Source organism: Mytilus edulis, chromosome 10 (assembly GCF_963676685.1).
Source record: "Mytilus edulis chromosome 10, xbMytEdul2.2, whole genome shotgun sequence".
In the NCBI taxonomy this organism is placed as follows: domain Eukaryota; kingdom Metazoa; phylum Mollusca; class Bivalvia; order Mytilida; family Mytilidae; genus Mytilus; species Mytilus edulis.
In genome coordinates, this window is record NC_092353.1 from 76744359 (window position 1) to 76757264 (window position 12906).

The 12906-nt window shown below is 30.5% G+C and overlaps 1 protein-coding gene across 2 annotated transcripts in view; it reads left to right on the forward strand.

Annotated features, from left to right (window-relative positions):
• Window positions 1-12906, forward strand: part of LOC139491931 (E3 ubiquitin-protein ligase HACE1-like) — a 428049-nt gene that overhangs the window by 61511 nt on the left and 353632 nt on the right. Inside the window, exons 23-26 of one of the 2 annotated variants that reach the window (XM_071279876.1) lie at window positions 3264-3359; window positions 3872-3942; window positions 4713-4826; window positions 5307-7013. The exons of the other annotated variant lie outside the window; for it this stretch is intronic. Coding sequence (XP_071135977.1) covers window positions 3264-3359; window positions 3872-3942; window positions 4713-4826; window positions 5307-5409 — 384 coding nt within the window. The 3' untranslated portion in view covers window positions 5410-7013. Of the gene's footprint in view, window positions 1-3263; window positions 3360-3871; window positions 3943-4712; window positions 4827-5306; window positions 7014-12906 lie in introns of those variants that run through there. 2 annotated transcript variants of the gene reach the window in all.

Here is a 12906-nt window from a genome sequence, read left to right on the forward strand (position 1 = left end):
AGGTATCCCAGAGATAGACATCAGTGACTGGGAGAAACATACAGAATACAATGGCTATGATAGACAGTGGTGATTGACTGTATTTATGTACTATTTTAGGAGTTAATGTTGTCAGGTATACCAGAGATAGACATCAGTGACTGGGAGAATCATACAGAATACAATGGCTATGATAGACAATGATGATTGACTGTATTTATGTTCTATTTTAGGAGTTAATGTTGTCAGGTATACCAGAAATAGATATTGGTGACTGGGAAAATCATACAGAATACAATGGCTATGATAGACAGTGATGATTTACTGTATTTATGTTCTATTTTAGGAGTTAATGTTGTCAGGTATCCCAGAGATAGACATCAGTGACTGGGAGAATCATACAGAATATAATGGTTATGGTAGACAATAATGATTTACTGTATTTATGTACTATTTTAGGAGTTAATGTTGTCAGGTATTCCAGAGATAGATATAAGTGACTGGGAGAAACATACAGAATACAATGGCTATGATAGACAATGATGATTTACTGTATTTATGTACTATTTTAGGAGTTAATGTTGTCAGGTATCCCAGAGATAGATATAAGTGACTGGGAGAATCTTACAGAATACAATGGCTATGATAGACAATGATGATTTACTGTATTTATGTTCTATTTTAGGAGTTAATGTTGTCAGGTATACCAGAAATAGATATAAGTGACTGGGAGAATCATACAGAATACAATGGCTATGATAGACAATGATGATTTACTGTATTTATGTTCTATTTTAGGAGTTAATGTTGTCAGGTATTCCAGAGATAGATATCAGTGACTGGGAGAATCATACAGAATATAATGGCTAAGATAGACAATGATGATTTACTGTATTTATGTTCTATTTTAGGAGTTAATGTTGTCAGGTATCCCAGAGATAGATATAAGTGACTGGGAGAATCATACAGAATACAATGGCTATGATAGACAATGATGATTTACTGTATTTATGTACTATTTTAGGAGTTAATGTTGTCAGGTATTCCAGAGATAGATATAAGTGACTGGGAGAATCATACAGAATACAATGGCTATGATAGACAGTGATGATTTACTGTATTTATGTTCTATTTTAGGAGTTAATGTTGTCAGGTATTCCAGAGATAGATATCAGTGACTGGGAGAATCATACAGAATACAATGGCTATGATAGACAATGATGATTTACTGTATTTATGTACTATTTTAGGAGTTAATGTTGTCAGGTATTCCAGAGATAGATATAAGTGACTGGGAGAATCATACAGAATACAATGGCTATGATAGACAATGATGATTTAATGTATTTATGTTCTATTTTAGGAGTTAATGTTGTCAGGTATTCCAGAGATAGACATCAGTGACTGGGAGAATCATACAGAATACAATGGCTATGATAGACAATGATGATTTACTGTATTTATGTTCTATTTTAGGAGTTAATGTTGTCAGGTATTCCAGAGATAGATATAAGTGACTGGGAGAAACATACAGAATATAATGGCTAAGATAGACAATGATGATTTACTGTATTTATGTTCTATTTTAGGAGTTAATGTTGTCAGGTATTCCAGAGATAGATATAAGTGACTGGGAGAAACATACAGAATATAATGGCTAAGATAGACAATGATGATTAACTGTATTTATGTTCTATTTTAGGAGTTAATGTTGTCAGGTATACCAGAGATAGATATAAGTGACTGGGAGAAACATACAGAATATAATGGCTAAGATAGACAATGATGATTAACTGTATTTATGTTCTATTTTAGGAGTTAATGTTGTCAGGTATACCAGAGATAGATATAAGTGACTGGGAGAAACATACAGAATATAATGGCTATGATAGACAGTGATGATTTACTGTATTTATGTTCTATTTTAGGAGTTAATGTTGTCAGGTATACCAGAGATAGATATCAGTGACTGAGAGAAACATACAGAATACAATGGCTATGATAGACAATGATGATTTACTGTATTTATGTTCTATTTTAGGAGTTAATGTTGTCAGGTATACCAGAAATAGATATCGGTGACTGGGAGAAACATACAGAATACAATGGCTATGATAGACAGTGATGATTTACTGTATTTATGTTCTATTTTAGGAGTTAATGTTGTCAGGTATACCAGAGGTAGATATCAGTGACTGGGAGAAACATACAGAATACAATGGCTATGATAGACAATGATGATTTACTGTATTTATATTCTATTTTAGGAGTTAATGTTGTCAGGTATTCCAGAGATAGATATCAGTGACTGGGAGAAACATACAGAATACAATGGCTATGATAGACAATGATGATTTACTGTATTTATGTTCTATTTTAGGAGTTAATGTTGTCAGGTATTCCAGAGATAGATATAAGTGACTGGGAGAAACATACAGAATACAATGGCTATGATAGACAATGATGATTTACTGTATTTATGTTCTATTTTAGGAGTTAATGTTGTCAGGTATACCAGAAATAGATATCGGTGACTGGGAGAAACATACAGAATACAATGGCTATGATAGACAGTGATGATTTACTGTATTTATGTTCTATTTTAGGAGTTAATGTTGTCAGGTATACCAGAGGTAGATATCAGTGACTGGGAGAAACATACAGAATACAATGGCTATGATAGACAATGATGATTTACTGTATTTATATTCTATTTTAGGAGTTAATGTTGTCAGGTATTCCAGAGATAGATATCAGTGACTGGGAGAAACATACAGAATACAATGGCTATGATAGACAATGATGATTTACTGTATTTATGTTCTATTTTAGGAGTTAATGTTGTCAGGTATTCCAGAGATAGATATAAGTGACTGGGAGAAACATACAGAATACAATGGCTATGATAGACAATGATGATTTACTGTATTTATGTTCTATTTTAGGAGTTAATGTTGTCAGGTATTCCAGAGATAGATATCAGTGACTGGGAGAAACATACAGAATACAATGGCTATGATAGACAGTGATGATTAACTGTATTTATGTTCTATTTTAGGAGTTAATGTTGTCAGGTATACCAGAGATAGATATAAGTGACTGGGAGAAACATACAGAATATAATGGCTAAGATAGACAATGATGATTTACTGTATTTATGTTCTATTTTAGGAGTTAATGTTGTCAGGTCTACCAGAGATAGATATCAGTGACTGGGAGAAACATACAGAATATAATGGCTAAGATAGACAATGATGATTTACTGTATTTATGTTCTATTTTAGGAGTTAATGTTGTCAGGTATACCAGAAATAGATATCGGTGACTGGGAGAATCATACAGAATACAATGGCTATGATAGACAGTCTCCAGTTATCCAGGTTAGTGGGACATAATTATATAGGTGCTCTTTGGACAGTTAGCTTAAAAAATTTTGTATATTGAATGGAAGTAATTCACTTTAAGACTGTAAGTAAATAGGAATAAATTATTGCACCCATATCAAATTTTAAAAAAATATCGTAGTAAGATTAATAGAGTCAAATTTTGAATATCAAAAATTTAATCAATTTAGCATCATTCATTCGTGTATACTGTGAGTTTTCAACATTACTTATTATATATAATTCTAAAGTTTGCCAAGGAAATTCAGTTGACCAAAATTTGAACTTACAACCTTGTCTTATTTAGATGATGTGGTCAGTTTAATGGTACAATGTACTCATGCTTTCACAGATATTAGAAAAGAAATTGTCATGATAAACAGAAAAAATATTTTGTTGACAATTGATGTGATGCCATTGATTTTAAGTATTATTTTTTAGGCATATATTCTTATAAATAGCAAATGTGTATACATATTATTTTTTTCAATAAATATTTCTCCTTTTAGTGGTTTTGGGAAATTGTTGAAAATTTCAGTCAAGAGAACAGAGTTTTGCTGCTTCAATTCACTACTGGCAGGTAATGTTGACATAAAACTGCTTACATTTCATTCAAACTTTAGTGGATAATTGTAAATCTTACTTGCAATCATACCACATCTCCTTTTTTTTTTTAAAGAAATGATAAAATGTTGTTTTATTTTAATACACAATCATGAACAAAAAAATTAGTTTATCACCATTCAATATTTGTTTGATATCTGAATTAGTGAACTAGACATTCTATAACACACATAAGTGATTAGGGATACCAAAAGTATCTATATGATTAATAGTTTTTGACAAATGAAATGAATATCAATATATTAACCCAAAACTCAAACAGACATTTTGAATTTCACTTAAAAATCTACAATATTTGCTATATTCAGTTTTCAACAGGTACAAAGTCTAGGTTCCTTTTTAAGACAGTCAATGGACAAGACAAGAGAATCTTAGTCTAATGATTGTTAAAACAAATGTAGATACATATATATATATATATATGTGTTATGTAATTTGTATTTTGTTTGTCACAAGCAGTTCTTTGCATGCTTTAAGGTGGTAGACCTTGGTTCAGGGAGATAACTCTTTAAATCAGTTATGTGTTTGTTAAAGTCAAGTTTCATCAATGTTTTTTAAGCATTTACCTGAAACAGATTGGATAAATCTATGTAACCTAGAAGCTTAGAATATATTTATGAAAATGGTTGACACAAACGTACTGATGATTTTAAGAGTTATTTCCCTTAACCTAGGTCTACCTCCTTAAGACACAGGATTATTATTGATTTTTATTTTCAAATACAGTTCTCGAGTACCGTTTGGAGGTTTTGCCAAGTTTGTTGGTGGAGGTGGTCCACAACATTTTACCATAGCTATAGTTCCTTATAAAGAACATACATTACCTACAGCTAGTACATGGTAAGAATATTCACTCTTCTTTTGTGAAGAATTCTTCTTATTTATTTGTACAGACCTAGGGTATCTTTAGTCAAGATTAGCAATCTGTTTACTTATGGAGAAGGAATATTAAGGATTTTTTTAGATTTATTGAAGAAAAAAATTGTGGTACCATTAAAACATGTGATAATCTGCAGAGAAAAATCAGCTTAGAGTAAATGAACATGTTGATTGACTGAACGTTTTTTATGTGAAGTGATAGCCACCAACCATAAACACAATCTACATATATTAGAACATGCTTTTTGTTGACATTGCATTCATGCATTATAGCATTACATCCAACTAACATAGCGCAATGACTCGATATTAAAGGTTTTAGTAGTGTTGCATGGTATCCTTCTGATAAATTCCTTTCACATACATTTATTTGATACATTTTAACTTTTATGATATAAAAACTACATTGCATAAGAATATTTTTTTTTATTGTTTTTATAGTATCAACATGCTGAAGATGCCAGAATATAAATCAAAGACAGAGTTACATAACAGACTGATGGTAGCTTTACAGTGTGGTAACCAGGGTTATGCTTTTGCATGAACAGGAAGTGCAATGAATTCTGGGATTGGCAATGATGACCAGAACTTTGATTGTTGAAGAGTTAGAACATGTAGAATGAATTATAGAATATGATGATCAACCAAGGAGAATATAGAAACTCAATGAAATAATCTATCCATTTAACAAAGAGTGGTAAATGTCTTTCTCAGTAACCCTTACATATATCTTCTCTAATGTACAATATACGTTAAAACAGACAGTGTAGGCTTTAACCAGAAACAAACAGGATCATCGGATTTTCTATGGCAAATCTATTGTAACTTCATATATTTTTTTAAATATGAGAACAGAAACTCTATTCAAAATTTAAAGTTAATATCTCTTTCCTCTGAAAGGCATGTAACTTCAATTTAAAATATATTTGAGAGATATAAAATCCTACCCTCATTGGTACAAGCCATGCATTTTACTGTATCAAACTTAATCTACAATAAGAATTTTCAAATTTTTTAAAACTTAACAAAATAATTGTTAGTTTGTGATTAGTAGCCATACATTTTGACCAAATGTTGTTTAACCATTTTACACATTTTTGCACCGAGTTCATTTAAAACTATTCAAGATGAGACCCATTGTGACACCAAACAAAAAAGCATGCCTCACATTGACCAGAGAACTCTGATGTTTCTGAATAGCCTATAGTTATTGAAAGTTTTGTTTTGAAAACCTCTGGAATTTTGAATTCTGAAACTACTTGGAATATTATAAAGAAAGGTTTTAATTGCTTGAGTTAGAAGGTCTGATGAACAAACGTTTTACCATATTTTCTGTTTGAAATTGAGAAACAATTTTATGTTAAAGAAAATATTGAGCCATCAACCTTTTCAACAATATATATTGAAAACAAAAACCTGCTACAATACAGGTTCAATAGAATACATTTTCTTTACAACATGAACATTTTGATTTTCTGCCAAATTACGATTCTGACCCTACTGACAATAGAAATGTGTTAGTGGGAAATAAGTACATTCTCAGGATAATTTGTTTGTTTTAGGTGGTTTACCAAGAATCATTTGAAACTTTAAATTGCTGACGCAACCTAGTACACATGTTCATAGTATGGTTAACTGGAAATATTATATGACAAATTACAATTTTGATACTGATTTTACAGTACACTCAACTTAAATATAGAATAGTGCTAGCCATGTATGGCGGCCCATAAAAATATGTTATTACTTTATCGTATTTTCATGTTACAGAAGTTAACCAAATATTTTTTATCTTTTATTAACAAATGAATGTATATATTTAACAATTACTAAAAATATAGTAAAGCAAAGGAAAATGATAAATATTGACATGTTAAAAGAATATGTTATTTTTATTTTTAGAATTCCACAGAATAACATTTATCCAAACATAATTATTTACCAAAAAGATAACAAAATATTATGTAATTATTAGTAGACCATTTGATAAAGAACTAATATTTTTATTGTTTTGTCTTAATTTTTGAATTGATTTTTATTCCAACTGTACATTTTGATATTTATTTGATTTTCCATGTTATTATTATTTTTTATGCAATAAATTGCTGTGATATTTTTATAACCATGATTAAAATTATTTGAAATGTTGTGTTTTGTCTACTTCAGTTTGTCTTTTTTTCTTAGTCTTTTTATGCCCCACCTACGATAGTAGAGGGGCATTATGTTTTCTGGTCTGTGCCTCCGTTCGTGCGTTCGTTCGTCCGTCAGTTCGTCTGTGCGTCCGTTCGCTTCAGGTTAAAGTTTTTGGTCAAGGTAGTTTTTGAAGAAGTGGAAGTCCAATCAACTTGAAACTTAGTACACATATTTCCCATGATATGATCTTTCTAATTCTAATGCCAAATTATAGTTTTGACCCCAATTTCATGGTCCACTGAAGTTAGAAAATGATAGTGCGAAGTTCAGGTTAAAGTTTTTGGTCAAGGTAGTTTTTGGTGAAGTTAAAGTTACATCAACTTGAAACTTAGTACACATGTTTCCTATGATATGATCTTTCTAATTTTAATTCCAAATTAAAGTTTTGACCCAAATTTCACGGTCCACTGAACATAGAAAATGATAGTGTGAGTGGGGCATCCGTGTACTATGGACACATTCTTGTTTAGCCATGGTTTTGTCAGTATATTTTCGACTTGTGAGTTTGAATGTCGTTTTGATATCTTACTTCTCACTTTTAATGATTTTTGAAGATTTTGATCAAAGTTGTTTGAATTACCAGTCAATATTTAATATCTAGTGATGGTCAAAAAATTGCAGAATGGACAATTATATGATAGCTTTTTGAGAAACTGGTCATTATCAGGATCTATGGACTGCCCATTATTTCTTTTTATTTGAATGTTCTATTTTTCAGATTCTATTAGCAATATGGTCACTAATTTAAACCAGATTTTCAAAGAGAAAAAAAAATTCGGTTATTGATTTGGGTATGTATGGCTGACTTGCTGCTGCATGTTTATTAACATGAAAAGGCTTTGACAACATTTTATCAATTTTTTTGTGTATGGAATTGTTATAAGGTGTATGTGAGGTTTGACAGGTTTCATCTGACATAAAACTAATTTTTATGGTTCATTACTCAATGTTCAAATTTTATAATTCATTCTGTTTCTCATATTATGTAAGGAATTGGCAAAGTATGTTTGTTGTATTGTATGATTTTTAGGTGTAAATGTCTGTCTGACAGGGTCTGTTTTACCTAGATCTCATTTACATTGATTATTGATAATACTAAGTTTATGTGATATTTTTAGTAAAGCAGTGTTTGCCCTCTTGTTTTCCCTTTTTAAGGTAGATCATAAGTATATATTTTTTGAGACAGAATTTTCGTATAATTTGCCAAAATGAAGATTTTGCTATGATTTTTTCAAAAATGTAATAAAAACTATAGGTCACCGTGCTATTTTTCAAGCTATGAGTCGTTGAAAATTGACTAAATTTGGTTAGTTTGTTCATGAAAAAACACATTAGTGTGCATAAACAAATTCTATGAGATAGAATTTTGAAATAAGTTGTGAGATGATAGGTTTCATAATATGTTTTAAGAAAATAAAAAGAAAACATAGTGTCACCGAACTTGTTTTCTTGCTACAAGTAAAAATAAAATATTTCCCTATTAGCCCAGTATAAATTTTGTACTAAAAGAGTTATCTTCCCTTAAATGGCTCATTTGAAATTAATGATTTTAAAAACCAAAATATTTGATATTTGTTAAAATGTTTTAAATAAAACAATAAATTAAGAAGTGTTCTTTATATAAATAAACAGTCTAACCATTAAATTGCAAAACTGTCTACAAATTTGCAGATTTAGTCAGATATCTAGACCGATTTTGTACAGTGATTGTACAATCCAAGATTGCGGTATACCATAAATCTACCTTAAGTATTGTACAATGTGGTTATTGTTGGCTCATCCTGGCTGTACCAAGAGCTGTTGTCATTATTTGGCTTTGGTGTTTTCCAGCATTAATTTTAAAAAAGAAATCTTCTACACCTCAACCAAAACTTTGGTTTCATTATACTAAAGGAGTGTAGTATGAAGTTTGTATATTTTTTTAGTTTTGTCTGTTGCCCAACATGGCTAAAAAAATAAAACTTCTTATTTATAATTTGTAACTTATTTTCATGTTTTGCCTTTTATATAATAAAGTATAAATACATATGAAGAAATTGTAGAATGCTAATTAAAAGTGATTAGCAAACCAAGATGATCTACAGGAATGTCTGTATGAGTGAAACCATTGGATGAATCCTTATAGCTACCAAAAAGCTATAATAGATATACATAAGTGGTACTATGTAATTATGACTGGAACCAATGGAAGACTACTTAACTGAGTTGTTACAATTACATGATACCTTCTGTTCAATATAAAGTTGATATGTTGGACTTTAAACACCCAAAAATGCTGTTTAATAGACAATAAATTTAGTCAAAGTGTATGGATCTCTATGAAATTTAAGGAGGGTATGGTGCAAACCGTAAAGGAATTAGGGGTAAAATGGTGTTTTTCTAGTTTTAGAAAAATAACTGGTTTACAAGTATTTTGATTCTCCGAAATTGTACCCCAAGTTGAAGGTTGAGATTCATTTTGGAGTTGATTGCGCAAATTATTCAAGAATTAATGGTAAAAAAGGTCCAAGATCAGAACAAATTTACAAAAAGAAAAATTCTTCCAAAAATAGTTTTTTGGGAAGGGGATAATTTTTATGCTTCTGCCCTTATTTCAAATGCATATAACATTGTACTTACTGCATTAATTATGTAATCTTTAAGCACTAGCCGTTCATGTATGATTCAGAATCAGGTTTTTTTTATATTTTTTAAAAGCCCTTTTGTACTGATTATGCTTTTGTTACTTTGATATAAATATGTATATGGTTGTTTTTGTTTTTATTTCATCTTTGACAGCTGAGTTTCACGCTGGCAACTATGCCAATTCCAACATAGTCTTTATTTGTCTCCGTCCAGAAGCCTGAAATGCAGTTGTTTGTTTTTGTTGCTATTTGCCCTTATATTTTGTTTTGTTGATATTCGATTAGTATCAAGCAGGTTGTTTCTTTTCTTTATCTAATTGTTTTACAGGTTTTCATCCTGGGGTATTTTATAGTGTGCTTTTCAGTTTAGTTTTTGTCAAACCTGCGACTTTTGTCGCAGAATTAAAGCTTGACATAGGGATAGTGATCCGGTGGTGGCGGCGTTAGCTAACTTCTTAAAAGCTTAATATTTAAGAAGGTGGAAGACCTGGATGCTTCATACTTTGTATATAGATGCCTCATGTTCCAAAGTTTCCGTCAGTCACATGTTCGATGTCCTTGACCTAATTTTCATGGTTCAGTGACTATTTGAAAAACAGTTACATTTTTTTGTAATGTTAAATTCTCTCTTATCATAAGTTATAGGATAACTATATTTGGTATGTGCGTACCTTGCAAGATCCTCATGCCCATCAGAGATTTTTCATTTGACTTCTACCTCATTTTATGAATCAGTGAAGAAGGTTAAGTTTTTGTGGACGAGTCCATATCTCAGATAATATAAGCAATATGTCTAGTATATTTGGTGTATGGAAGGACTGTAAGGTGTACATGTCCAACTGGTAGGTGTCATCTGATCTTGACCTCATTTTTATGGTTCAGTGGCTATAGTCAAGTTTATGTGTTTTGGTCTGTTTTTCTTAAAATGTATGCAATATGTCTACTATATTTTGTGTATGGAATAATTGTAAGGTGTACATGTCTAGCTGTCCGGTGTCCTTGAACTCATTTTCATAGTTCTGTGGTCAGAGCTAAGCTTTTGAGTTTTGGTCTTTTTTTCTATTACAAAATGCAATAGGTCAACTACATTTGGTGTATGGAAATATTTTATGATCTATATGTCGCGCAGGTTTAATTTGACTTTGACCTCATTTCCACGGTTCATCGTTCAGTGTTAAGTTTTTATGTTTTGGTCTGTTTTTTCTTAAACTATAAGCAATAAGTCAACTACATTTTTGTACGGAAGAATTGTTAGAATTGTCTGCCAGGCATGATTCATCTGACATTGACCTCATTTTCATGGGTCATAGGTCAATGTTTAGTTTTCTTGGTTAATGTTAAGTTTAATGTGACTTGTAATAAAGTTTTATATGTAGGACTATCAACATAATATCAATGAGTAGTAAAGAAGGCGAGACATTTCAGAGTGTGCACTCTTGTTACCTATTAGTGCAGGCTGTATGCTATCCTGTACATATTCACATCATTGTCTTCAAGTCAGTGATACTGTATCTCGTGTGTTTACTCATTTTATATGATTTGCCCTATAAATCAATTAACTCAAATAGTATTACCGTCACGTGCTCCCCTCTGTTTGTGTTGATTGTAGTTGTATATAAGCTGGGTCCAATCATTAGTATTTGCTGCTTATCAACCTAGCAAGTAGCAAATATAGTAAGAACGAAGACTTGTTTTCTTTAAGTAAGAAACATACGTCAATGTAGGGTGTGTTCATGCTGGCCGTTTAGAATCTAACGCTGCTTTTCATTATGATACAAAACAGGGTTCATATACCCATCACATCGCTATGTGTGCAATTATTGCCACTGGATGTTTCGAATTGAAAGGTAATAAATTCAAAAAGAATTCTATATTTTATTTGCCTTTAATATTTAGTTTGGGTGATTTTGGAGAAATTGATAACTTCCACGCTATTTGGTCTCTGGTGGAGAGGTTTCTCATTGCCAATCATACCTTATCTACTTATTTTCTTATAGAATACCGCACATGTATTTTATTATTTTCTTTTGATTGTTTCAATATAGTTTTTTGGTGTTGTTCTGTTAGACAAATTTCATGTAACTTCTTCGAAAACTGTACTTATTATACAGATTGAAATGATTAGAATTTTTTTGTGACTTGTAATAAACAAAACAAAGTAATGTTGATATGGATAAACTGAAGTGTGGGCAATAATTAAACACTAAATCTAAAATTTAAATTGGTTTTAATCAGATATATACATTTAACACACAAAAAAGTCTACATATTATTTTTTTATTAAGAAAAATCTGTTATACCAATAATTTACATGTATTATCCAATAAATAAGCCGATTGAACTAAACTCAAAACAACAGTTAATATCCAGGCACAACTATTTATTTCTAAACTTTTAGGTAAAAGTTGATTTAAGTTATGTTTTTGATTCTCAAATTACAACATGAGATGTCGGTATCTTCAGACGATATTACAACTTAAAAAGTAGGTATTATTTCATATACATCTTGACTTTAATGCACATATCATTGACTTATCTATATATGTACATGACTATTAATCTTATATTACATTATATCAATGTTTCTCTCCTACTACAACTTCCAATTGTGTCTATATACATAATTATGAACGAAGATAAAAAAAATCTTGTGTGAGGATAAACAAAACCGAAAACTTTCTTAACCATTCCATAAAAATGTCACTAATTTTTTTACGTTTGTCGTTTAGAAACTTTAACCTAAATACAACATGAACTAGGAAGCTTGTTCGATGATGAAGAGTCACGTGCAAAACAAAGCATTATTATTTATTGTTTCATTGCATATAATAGAAAAAGGCAATTTTGTGGCAATTAAAACCAAAAATTTTGTAGAAAATCCAAACACTTTAGAGAGATTTCTGATATAAAATTTTAAACATATATTACTTAATTGTTTGTCTATAATGATGTGCTAGTGTTTATTGTTTTCAAAAAAAGTCCAAAACAACTTTTCAATTACAAAAACAACTCGTGCTGAGTCATTAAAATCGATGTACTTGAATTTTTATATTTTATATATATTGTTTGAACCAATATCTAACTCTATAAACATGTTATAAGGAAATCATTTTTAGCACTGCAGGCAATAATTCTCTCTATCTATAGCTATCAAGTATCACATTGCCAAATATAAGAGTACACGGGTAAATGTTGTGTATTTTCTATAAAATTTTCATATGTTT